Here is a 12,867-nt window from a genome sequence, read left to right as displayed (position 1 = left end):
TCCTGCTTTATCTTATTTAAAAATTATTTTCAGTGCAATGGGATACACAATAGTGCCAAAACCTGTTTGAGTTGAATTGTTTTGGTTACAAATGCCAAGCTCAATATAAAGGAACAAAATTCACATGATTTTAAAATGGATGCGGGTGTATAATAATCCTTGCATTTGATAAAGAGCCTTATCATATCTTCAAGACATCTCAAAGTGCTTCACAGAATATACTGTCAAGTGAATTGACTGTATATTTTGTGGGTAATATTTTTACATGCTCTGACCTGGGAAAAAAATCCCGACCTCCATTTCCCAAGCAGTGTGACAGAGTTGATGGGCTTGTAGTTGTATCCATCACTTTATCTGGCCACGGGGAGAAGTGGCATCAGTAGGGCTATGGGATTGATCTTGATAATTCATTAAACATATTGAAAAAAATTAAATACTTCCTGTGGGAGGATTGAAAGCGCATGATCATCACATTTATAAACACAGATTTTGAAATGGTGGTTGAAATGTACTTTTAAATGTATTACTTCATTAGAAAAATAGGCGTTATTTTACCCCAAAGCTCATGTTTCTTTATTTTAATTACTTTTTTTAAATGTATTTTCCTCCCATGATGACAACTGAAATAAATAGCCTGATAATGACTCGTTTCATGTTTGGCAGTGTGCGTACATTTTATTTTTCAGATTGCAATATTCTGACAAGCTGGTGAGTTGAGAAGTACCTGAAAACAAGAGCGTTTGTAGAATTGCCACAAGGCTACCCAGTGAAGTGCTAATTAACTTATAGATCAGAGATTCCTTTCGTAATGAGATCAAATGTAAAGGTAGACACACAAAGCAGGGATGGAGTTAGAACCCATTGAGTTTTCAGGCATAATACTTCATTGTACTTTTACAACAATCTCAGAAAACTGTAAAAAGAGAAAAAAACCTTGAATACAGTAGTTCTATTCATAAATTACAGCCACATCACATTCATTGTTATAATTTACTGTTTCCACATTATAGACTCGTAACTATGGTGATGGGTTTCTATATGGGTGAGACACTCAGATAATGACAACAGCAACAACAACTTGCACCCATGATAACACCTCATAAAACTCACCAATGACTGATTTCACTGCCTATGGTTTGAATAAGCTTAAAATTCCATATTTGTTCTGTTTGTGGAGTATTTCAGAGTGTACAGTGTTTGGAAAATTCTTAAATCTGTAATCTTGAAGCCAGATTTCTGTATGTCTTTTTAACCATTCTCAGAAAATCAGCTTCAAAGACTAAATTCAACAAATTTTAAATTCTTATCACCGAAACACTATGTAAAAAGAGTAAATCCAGGTGAAATTTTACCCCACAGGTGTCATATTGAATGCTTTCAGAATTATGCCTAATGCCCAGTTTCCAATTTCTTATCAACTATTTGCAGCCAGCCCAAGATCCTTCAGATAACACGAAGGTTCAAATGCTGTGCTTGCATTATGAAGTATTTGCCCTCTCTACAATGAAACCTTCATTATTCACTATAATAATGCTTGCATTTGATATAGTGTCTTATCGCGTCCTTGAGATTCCTCAAAGCTCGTCAGAAAATGTACTATCAAGGGAATTGACTGTATATTTTGTGGGTGAAACGTGGCAGCCAATTCCATATAGCAGTGTGCTACAAACAGTCTTGGATTGAGTGACCAAATTATTATTCTTTAATTTCAATATATTTTTTTGAAGGGATTATTATCCCCGGAAAAGCGATCCGTCATTCATTAACAACCGGGTTCCTACTTACTGTCAGGTGAACAGAGGTGTGTGGAGTAAGGAAACTTTCCCAAGGTCCTCTCACATTGCGAGGCGAGTGCTCCAACCACTAAGCTACATGACTTCACTAATTTGAATTATCCACTGAAAGGGAAAGGTGGAACTCATCATTATGTCAGATAGTCGAGGTTCTGCTGCAGTTCATCTAAATGAATTACTAATCTGATCGAACAAAGCTTTACGTTTATATTGTAGTAGATGGGCTGTTTTGGAATCATAGGGAACTATTGTGTAGGTCAAAAGGTCCAGTGTTCATTGCTGCTGTTAGGTTATCTTTCCTCACTGCCAAGTGGAATGGTTTGTTGATACTGCTATTTGCACACAGTGGTGCTTGTATCTGCCATGTAAATGGATATTGTTTCTAATCCCTTCCTTCAATCACAACCACAATAGCACAAATAGAATTACAGAGTCCCGTTTCTGTACTGGCTTTGACTTGAGGATCATAACTCTGTTACACGCAGTACATGCTGATATTTATATTTGCATGCAAGACCTGTTCTCAGCCTTTGCCATTTACCTACTGATCCTGAACAGACAATATGGGGTTTCATTCCAATTGCCAAACTGACACATTTTCTGTTTTAACTCTGAGGGGAATGTGCCATTATCTATTCACCATTATATTAATAAAATTAATTTATTCACAAAACATATTCTGTCAAATCCATTTAACTACAGAGACTGCTTTAAGAAACACTGTGCTGCAAACCATGCTTTTATTATTCTGTGAGCTTATGAAAATCCAGTGATCATAGGAAGATAGCTTTAAGAGTATTAAAAATATAAGTGAGCCATGTACATGTTATGAGCTGGTGGTGTGAATGGTCTGATTGGTGATAATACCCAACTGATTCCCCCGCACCACAATTTGAGGGCATTGTGATCAAATGCAGCAAAAACAAACAACAGCAAACGATTGCAACTCTTATCAGAATAGTTATATTTTAATAACATTTTTTTAAAAAAGGCAACCCAGATTGACAACTTTACTAACCAGCAGAATTCCCTGACTTGTGCGACGAGGAATCAAAATGTTCGAGTGCTCTTAACATGAAAAAACAAAATGGCTACTGATATTTGGAGACTGGTTTCAGAACCCCGTCCCATCCCTGCTCAACTCATTAGAGCCAGTCCAGGAAATGTATTAGTTCCTTCCCATAACATGCGTAACCAGTGCAGTCAAGTGCAAGAGGAAGTGGGTCCTAGGTATTGTTGAAGCAAGGATACCTTGCTGTAGGAAAGGAATTGTTTTATTCCAGTGTTATTTTTCTCTTATTTCTAATTAGTTGTGTAAAAAAGCAATCCCCTTTGACTTTATTTCCCCCTTTAACAATGGCTGCCAACTCATAGTTGATGCTGATGTGTTAACATGTTGAAAAAATATTGAGCTCAATTGCCACATCAGCAATAGTACTATGGTTGGTGGTATAATAATAATAATACTTGAATTTGATATAGTGCCACAAGATACATTGTAAAGTGGGTGTGCTGTGTGTTTTGTAGGTATCTTCAGCTTCCAGGTTTTTAATGCAATTTTTCAGATTTTGGCTGCAGAAATTTCTCAACAAATTTAAGGAAAGCAGCTCAATCTACTGTGAAACATCAGTCCATTAAGTTATTGAAAATCACTTTGTTGTTGTAAGCGTGGAGAAGCCACCTATCGTATCGAAACAAGACTACTGTTTTTGCTAACTCCAATAGCAAATGATACTTTGGAACAAACGACGTGTGAATTATTTTCTTTGTAAGAGTAGGCCTCTATACATTAGTCAAGGTAAATTATGACCGTCAGTCATAAGAGTAGATAAATTTACTGAAGTCTCAATGGCTTTTTCTACTCTTGTTAGGATTCATGAATACCAGAGAAATCTGATATGCTGTTTTGCCATTTGTGCAGCTTGTATCCTGGCGTGTATTTGCTTTGACCATTATATGAAGAAAACTGACATATATTGTTATACTTATTTAGCTTATTTTTACTGATTTCCCCAAATGGACCTCAATGCACATTCAGTACATCTAAAACAGCAACAATTTACATTTATGTAATGCCTTTCACGTCAGGAGGCAGTCTCAAACTGCTTCGTACAGCTAACTTGGAGCCCGAACTGGGGAAAGCTGATGTCCCTGAGTGTGGTCGAAGAGATAACAACAACAACTTGCGTTTATATAGCACCCTCCATGCCGGGCAGCGTCCCAGAGCTCTTAACAATGGCGGAGCCCGATGCCAAGCCAGTGGGAGGGGAAAGGTAACCAAAGGCAAGGTCGAAGAGGAAGGTCTTCAGGCACAACCTGAAAATGGGGAAAGAAGGGGCAAGCAAAGGGAGAGAGTTCCATAGCTTTGAGGCACAGTGGCTGAAGGCACGGCTGCCGATGGTGAAGCGAAGGTTTCGAGGGACAGTGAAGAGGCCAGTAGAGTGGAGGCAGCGGGTAGTGCTGTGAGGAGAGAGGAGTTTGGACAGATAGGGCAGTGCCAAGGCATGGAGGGATTTAAACATTGGAGTGAGGATCTTCAAGTCAATGGCTCTTATTCACCCACAAAATATACAGTCAATTAACTTTATAGTATATTCTGTGAAGCACTTTGAGACGTCTCGAAGACATGATAAGGCGCTATATAAGGTGGAGTCCTATAGCTCAGTGGTTAGAGCACTCGCCTCGCAAAGCGAGAGACCTGGGTTTGATTCCTTGGCAGGGTGAAACTTTGGGCAAGTTTCTTTACTCTATATACCTCTGTTTACCTAACAGTTAGTAGGAACCTGGTTGTTAGTCAATTTCTTTCTTTCTTTCTTTCTTTCTTTCTTTCTTTCTTTCTTTCTTTCTTTCTTTCTTTCTTTCTTTCTTTCTTTCTTTCTTTCTTTCTTTCTTTCTTTCTGTCTGTCTGTCTGTCTGTCTGTCTGTCTGTCTGTCTGTCTGTCTGTCATAAATCCCTTAAAAATTTCTACAGACTCTACAGTATACTCTGTGGAGCACTTTGATACTTCTCAACGATGTGATAAGGCGCTGTATCAAATGCAAGGATTATTATTATTATTACCAGTAGCAAGTTTCTTTGTTTGGTTACTCAAGCAGTGTTACTGCTAACATCAGAATGAGACATTTAGAAGCTTGTTGGTTGTTGGGGTTTTTACACTAAAATCTGGGACATTTGACTATCTCCTGAGGTGCTTACTGAGCAGAAAATTAGTCCTGTAACTTTTAACTTAATAATCTGTCAAAACATGATTTCAGTATTGCTTGTAATACTGAGCAAAATCAGCTGGGGAAACTGAAGCATCAGCCTGATTTCTGGTTAAGTGTTAATTTGTTAATGATTTCACATTCTCTAAAGTTGAATGATTTGCCTCGATTTTTCTCTTAACTAGAAGGATCTGCACAGACCAATCCAAAGACTGATTTTGAATTTGAGCTATTTTAAATGAGTAATCTCTAAACACAGTGAAACTTGCATTGATTTTCTCCAAATCAATGCAAGCTTGCAAATTCTACTGTAAAAAAATAGAATATCTGATTCAAGTAAAAAACTGGGGTATCTAAGATTTTTCTTAACAACTGTCTGTTTATTGGATTTCAAATTCATCAAAAATTCTGTGTAATCCCAGAAGAATGGCTATAGGCTAAATATTTTGATATCAGACAGGCATAAGATTACTCATAGTTGAGGTGTTAATCTTCTCTCATAAATATCAGATAGTATAGTTGTCAGTGAATCTCATACCGGTAATTCAAAGGTTTCTGAACATGTCAAAAACTGGGAAAGTGAAGCTTGAGCAATCTATAAACATCAATGGAACTTGAAACGTTATGTACAGCCACTTTGACAGCTATTTGTTGCATGGAATAAATTCTGGAGAAAAGTGTAACATATGTTTTTCTTACAATTATGTATCAGCTGTGGTATGGTTGGCTTGACATAAGTGAAAAGGGTAATAAATGATTGTACAGTATCTGAAGATGTATCTGTTTGTTTGTTTTGTAAGTATTCAGTAATTAGCAAGTGCACATCATATCAAGAGTGTCTGTATGTCAGGCTTGTGTGAGGAGATAGCAAGTGCTAACTAAAACATATGGAAGCTTGGTAGTTTGCCTGGTATGTGCATACCCTGAGGTTGAATTTTGCCAATAGATAGCTTTGAAAAAAAGTGAAATAAATAAGCCAGCCTGATGCAGAAATAAAACTGACAAGCCTTGCTGGCAGTGAGAATAAGGTGACGAGAACAACTGGAATTCAAAATGAATATATTAGGATTTTCCGGCACTCTTGACAGACATACAGTGCTCATCGATCTTGAAATGTAATAGGCTTCTGATGATTCCAGCCCATTGAAGATTGATATTCAATTTGTTTGAAGTACTAATTTTTTTGTCTTTTTTAAACAGAATGCTAACGCTTGACAATCATCTGGTAGTGCTCTCAGCGGCCGCCGCAGATGCGGGAAAGTACTATGTGCAAGCAGTCAACGAAAAGAATGGGGAAAACAAGACAAGTCCATTTATCTACCTGAGCATAGCAAGTAAGTGTGGAAATTCAATTGTTTTTACATTGAGCTTGATTATTCGACCAAGTGTTGCGGCGACTGAATACGCCCATCTACCTCAAAGGTGCCTGCTTCACCAAATCCTTCAGAGCATGCTGCGCGATGCTTTATGCTTCAAGCAAACATTGCTTGTGCGAGATTTGTATTGTGTTTAAACTTATTAAATAAGTTGATGATTGCAAAGGTGTTGTAATTTATAATTCTGGGTAAGGACGGTTTCATTTATTAAATGCGTCCTAACAAAAAAAGTCTTAAATTCTATGCAAATACACCTTCTGGTAGACGATTAAAATCTTTCTAGGACTGCAATATCACTTAAGTTTAACGCCTGAAACTATAAATTTAAAAGCAATAGGTATGCTTCACTGGTCTGCTTGACTCCTTTGAAAGGATAAAGATAATAGTGGTTTTTTTCAGATTATTATAACTCATTGGTTTTTGAGAAGATTTTTGAAAAGTTCCAATTGTGAGGCTTTTTAAAGGCGGTTGGCTCATAAAATTGACGCTCCATTCATTCACTAACTGGATTGTAAATTGTCATGTGAATAGAATAATAATCCTTGAATAGAAAGCAAGAAGTGGTAAATAATAGAAAAAGCTCTGTCTGGGGCTAGTGATCCTGCAGGTACAAATAATAGACTTAAGGAAAAACAGTCTCCTTTCAAAAATAAGCTGGAGAAATATCTGGTCAGTAACGGAATTGGTTGAGATCAGAATAAACTGAAATATTTGAATCTTCCATAGAGGTGTAATTATGCCTGTGAAACTGGGATGGTATGGTAGTGTTATCTGTAGTGAGGATTGGCGGGTGCTGGGTGTAGTTGATATTTTGGCACTTTGCTTGACAACATTTCCCTTAGCATTTAAATGGATGGAATACATCATGTTGGTTGTAAATAGCTCGAGAAAATAGGTAGATGGCTTGATGATCTGAACTGCCCTTTGGCATTTCCATTCTTTGATATGCTTTTAAGACCACTCCTTGTGGATCAGTATCAAAGAGCTTCAGGGCAATGGCACAGACATAACTAAAATGGCTGCTTATTCATAGAAAACACATTTGTGGGACAAATAGTCTTCTCTGTAAGAAGCATTTAAGCCCTCACTATCAAGAGGCACTAAAGCAGCTCATTCTTCTTCAATTGAATATGGCCCCTGAGTTGTAATTGTAGAATTTTTTGCCTATACTCCAAAGTAACAGGTTTTCCGAATGTGTATTGATGTGCTCTAACAGGAATGTCAGAGCACTGAGATATGGTGTTACTCAAACATCTAAAAGGTTATAGATTGAGTCGCAATGATTTCTGTCAGAGGTGACAGAAAGAATTTTGTATTATTTAAAATAACTGACAACAGAAATGTGAATTTGTTGGAAAATTGCAAATTTGGAAAGCAATACAACTGGAAAGTGTGTACAGCTTGCTGAGGGCATTTCTGCCATAAATATATGAAAATTGGATTTCTGTGTACTAGAAAAGAATAATTAATTTGAATCCACAAAGAATATGCCGTCTTTGGCATTCAGCAGACGAGGAGAAAATCGAATAGAAACAATGAAAGGACTACTTAATTCATCAGTTCCATTTAATCTAAAGATAATTATACAGTGAACCCCAGGATGGACATTAGCCAAAACTCAAAGAAAGCAAGTAACTACAGATTATGCCTACAAAACCATAAAGCACTGAGAAATATCTTCCCATAGTTGGAACAATTCTCCAAGATATTAAGATGACCCATATTCTTAAACTCTGCCTAGTTGCATTCTGCATCTGACTCACTACAACAACAACAACAAGATTCCATTTATAGAGTGCCTTTCACGTCGGGAGGACGTCCCAAGGCGCTGGACAGTTGGGTCAGGACCTGAGCAGGGGGGAAGTGGTCAGGGTGAGGGGAGGGAAAGGAGGGAGCGAGGAGGGGGGAGAGAGTCGAGAGGGGAGCTGAAGCCACGGTCAAAGAGAAAGGTCTTGAGACCGGCCTTGAAGGAGGAAAGGGAGGAAGCGGCGAAGGCACTGGGGGATGGAGTTCCAGAGCTTCGGGGCTGAGAGGCTGAAGGCCCGGCCACCGATGGTAGGGCGGTTGGAGCGGGGGATGTGGAGCAGACCGGAGCCGGAGGAACAGAGGGTACGGGCAGGTAAGTAGGGGATAGTAGGTCAGAGAGGTAGGAGGGAGCGAGGCCGTGAATGGCCTTGTAGATGAGGGTGAGGATCTTGAATTCGATCCTCTGGGGGATGGGGAGCCAGTGGAGGCGAGCGAGGGTGGGAGTGATGTGGGCGCGGTGTCTGGTGCGGGACAGTACACGAGCTGCAGAGTTCTGAATGACCTGCAGTGTGGAGGGAGGGCCGGGAAGGCCGGCGAGGAGAGAGTTCCCATAGTCCAGCCTTGAGGTGATAAAGGCATGGACCAGAGTTTCAGTAGCGTGAGGGGTGAGGTAGTGCCGTAGTCTGGCGATGTTTCGGAGGTGATGCCTGAGGTGCGGAGGCGCTGACGTGAGCCAATCAGGAGGGCCTCAGTTTTGCGCACGTTGAGCTGAAGAAAGTTGTCTCTCGTCCAGGACTCGATGTCGGACAGACAGCTGTCAGGACCTCGGTGGTCGTGGAGTTGAGGGTAGAGGAGGAAAGGTAGAGTTGGGTGTCATCCGCATACATGTGGAAGTTAACCCCATGTCTGGGGATGATGTCACCACAGGGAGAGCATATAGAGGGTGAAGAGGAGGGGACCGAGGACAGAGCCCTGAGGGACACCGCACGAGACAATGCGGGGGCCGGAGGAAAAGCTGTTTGTGGAAACAAAATGAAGACGGTGGTTCCCTAAGGTTCCCAGCAAACAATTTTGAGATCTGTGCCTGGGAGATTTTTTTTAACCCTTTAGGTACCAATTTGTTATGCTTAGTTTCACCCACAAAATGCTCAGTCAATCCACTGTAGAGTGAAGCATTTTGAGATGTCTCGATCTGATAAGGGGCTATATCAAATGCAAGAATTATTATTCTTATCAATTCTATCTCTAACCAGATATTCTTGCATCTCTGGGGGGTAAAATGGTCATTTGACACTTTTAATTACCCTTTTGAGTCTATTTTGAGTCTATTTTGACACTTATGGGAAAATTATTCTTTGTGGGAAAAACAAATGACAGCCATGATGAACCCTGAAGACGGGAAGACTAACTCAGCATGATGGGTGTGAAGTTAAACAATTATTTGCATCATACTGTGTAAGTTTGATTCAGCACTTGGTAAACATTAAATAAAAGCTAAAATGAAATGTCATTGATTTTTAAATATTTCATGTGAGTGAATTTCCCTTAATTTCCATATATTACTCCGAGCCCATTTAGTTTTAATAATATTAATCCTGCAACCCTGCATAGCACTTAATCACAACGTTGAAACATCTCAAAGTTCTTCATAGAATTTTACTGTAAAGTGTAGTTACCAGCCATTACCGCCCTATTTCTAACCTGCCCTTCCTCTCAAAAGTTCTAGAACGCGTTGTTGCAAACAAACTTCGCGCTCACCTCTCCTCCCACTCCCTCTTCGAACCCCTCCAGTCCGGTTTCCGCCCACCGTACAGAGACTGCGCTTATGAAAGTCACAAACGACTTCCTCTCTATCTGTGATCAGGTCTCCCTCTGCCTCCTTGTCCTCCTGGACCTCTCCGTCACGTTCAACACAATCGATCACGCCATCCTCCTCCACCGCCTTTCCTCCGTCATCCACCTCAGTGGGACCGCACTCACTTGGTTCGAGTCCTACCTCACAAACCGCCAGCAATACATCTGCACAAACGGTTTCTTCTCCCACTCTCACCCGGTCACCTGTGGGGTACCCCAAGGATCCATCCTTGGCCCCCTCCTCTTTCTGATCTACATGCTCCCTCTTGGGGATGTCATCCGCAGACATGGGGTACATTTCCACATGTATGCGGGCGACACCCAACTCTATTTTCTACCTCTCTTTGCGACCCCCAGTCCCCTAATGTTCTGTCAGCTGCCTGTCAGACCTCAGGGGCTGGATGAGCGCAAACTTCCTTCAGCTGAACGTTGACAAAACGGAAGCCATACTCTTCTGCTCTCATCAACGTCTAAAATCTCACGGTTCTCACCTCCTCCACCTACCCGACCTCCCCCTAAAACTCTCAGAACGCGTAAGCGTCAGGCTCGACCCCAATTATCCTTCCTCCCCCACATCCGGTCTCTCATCAGCACCGCTTTCTTCCACCTCCGATGCATCACCCGTCTCCGCCAATACCTCTCCCCAAAAGCTGCTGAAACTCTGGTCCATGCCTTTGTCACCTCCCAGCTGGATTATTCAAATGCCCTCCTCGCCGGTCTCCCATCCACTACCATCCATAAAATCCAACTCATTCAGAACTCTGCTGCCCGCATTCTCACCCGCACGAAACTCCGCTCCCCAATCACCCCAGTCCTTGCCAGACTGCACTGGCTGCCTGTCCTAGAGAGGATCGATTTCAGGATCCTCACCCTCGTGTTCAAGTCGCTGCACTCCTCTGCACCCCCCAACCTCTCTGACCTCCTCTCTCCTCAGCACAGTACACGTTGCCTTCGTTTTGCCTCCGGGTCTGGCCTCCTCCTCTTCCCCCGAGTCCTTCGCTCCACCCTCGGTGGCTGTGCCTTCAGCCACTATGCCTCGAGGCTCTGGAACTGCCTCCCTCACTCCTTTCGTCTCGCTCCCTCCCTTCCCATTTTCAGGTCTCTGCTGAAGACCTTTCTTTTCAATCGTGCCTTCGGTCACCTTTCCACCCCTCCCCCTGGCTCGGTCCCGGCATCCTAAACTGTAAAGCGCACTGAGACGCCGTCCAGTGTGGAGAGTGCTATATAAATCTAAGTTGTTGTTTATTTGTAGACAAACATGACAGCAAATTGTGTGCACAACAGTGTTCCAAAAACAAGCAAGGACTGAATGACTAATTTAATCTGAGGGATTGTTGGCCAGGAAACTGGGAGAAACTCTCTTGTCTTTTCAAATAGTACCATGGTATCCTTAACATCCACTTGAACAGGCAGATAGGACCTCGATTTAATGTCTCATCCATACAATGGCATCTCCAACAATGCAGCACTCCCGAAAAGTGTATTGGAGTATCTACCTAGACTAAGAATTCAAAGTCCTAACTTGGGGCATGAACCCACAACCTTCTGACTCCAACGTGAGAATGTGGCCAACTGAGCCAGGGTGAAACAGATTAAGATTAATCAACCTTGGTTGAAACCTTGATTAACTTGAATTTAAAGCTGCGCTGTTTTGCGTTTGATGGTGTTGATCACTTTGACATGTGCTGCGTGAAGGGATGAGGGCCAACTTCTTTTCAAACTGAGTACACATCTCATGTTCTAAGTTTAATCTGTGTGGCTTTGGGGGCTGGCATAGCTATGGAGATACGTCAGACTGTTCAGAGAAAGTCCACCAATTCTAATGCAGATAACTTTTAAAAACTACAGTATCACCAAGCTTTTTAGAGAGGAAAGGAATATTTGTATCCTGATTTTATTATAATAATAATAATCCTTTTATTTGATATAGCGCTTTTCACGTCTTCTAGACGTCTCAAAACGCTTCACAGAATATGCTGCAAAGTGAATTGACTGTATATTTGTGGGCGAACGCGGCAGCCAATTGCACACAGCAATGTCCCACAAACAGTCGTGGATTGAAAATGAACAATTTAATATTGTTTTGTTTTTGGAGGGATTATTTTGAGGCGTGTGGAGTAAGGAAACTTGCCCAAGGTTTCGCCCCCTGCCTGGAATTGAATCCAGGTGTCTCGCTTGCAAGGCGAGTGCTCTAACCACTGAGCTGATATTGGGTGAACGATTGTTTTAGTGCGTAATAGGATTTCAGTGAACAAACCTTAAGTTGTTGTAAGCAAAGTTCAAAACCTACTGCTTGTAAACCTATCCAGATACACAGATCAGCATTTATTTGGTTCTAACATCTTAACAGTTTTCTTCTAACAATTTCTCATGGGATGTTAGAATTTGCTTTGAAGTTCAGTTAAGCTGTTTATTGTCCCAAAATCTAAACATCCCAAATGCCTGGATTTAATAATTAAAGCCGGAGCTGGAATTACATTTGCATTAAGGTTACTTATGGTTATTTTGAGTGGGACAAGGTTAAATGCATAACTACATCATTGGAGGTAGGAAGATACTGCAGCTTTTATGAGCACTGATTAGTCGTGCATACTGCAAAGCAATGCTTCAGGGAGCGGGAGGAAGCTCTTTACTGATGCAGTGTTCAATAACACAAGCAGATGTTGAGAAGAAATGGTTCTGTATGGAACATATTGTAAAATGAATATTTCATAGCATTTTCAATACATCGGTTGTAGAAAGGAAAGTGGCCAGAGGGGAAACCTCTGGAGATCTGCCACCAATTATCACAGGTCACAATTTGAACAAACTGATACCCGCTTTGCTCTGCAGATGCATTGTATTTCTACAGGAATCGATTGAACTAGACATTGGACCTCAAAGACAACACTGGG

At 41.0% G+C, this 12,867-nt stretch overlaps 1 protein-coding gene across 1 annotated transcript in view; it reads left to right on the top strand.

Annotated features, from left to right (window-relative positions):
• The window catches only part of sdk1a (sidekick cell adhesion molecule 1a), a 305,217-nt gene that overhangs the window by 156,712 nt on the left and 135,638 nt on the right, over positions 1-12,867 (top strand). Inside the window, exons 5-6 of the mRNA XM_042340967.1 lie at positions 6,198-6,335; positions 6,928-6,936. Coding sequence (XP_042196901.1) covers positions 6,198-6,335; positions 6,928-6,936 — 147 coding nt within the window. The remainder of the gene's footprint in view (positions 1-6,197; positions 6,336-6,927; positions 6,937-12,867) is intronic.

This window comes from Callorhinchus milii, unplaced genomic scaffold, assembly GCF_018977255.1.
Source record: "Callorhinchus milii isolate IMCB2004 unplaced genomic scaffold, IMCB_Cmil_1.0 Scaffold16, whole genome shotgun sequence".
NCBI lineage: Eukaryota > Metazoa > Chordata > Chondrichthyes > Chimaeriformes > Callorhinchidae > Callorhinchus > Callorhinchus milii.
The sequence above is the reverse complement of the archived record's forward strand: the minus strand, read 5'-3'. Positions and strand labels throughout refer to the sequence as shown.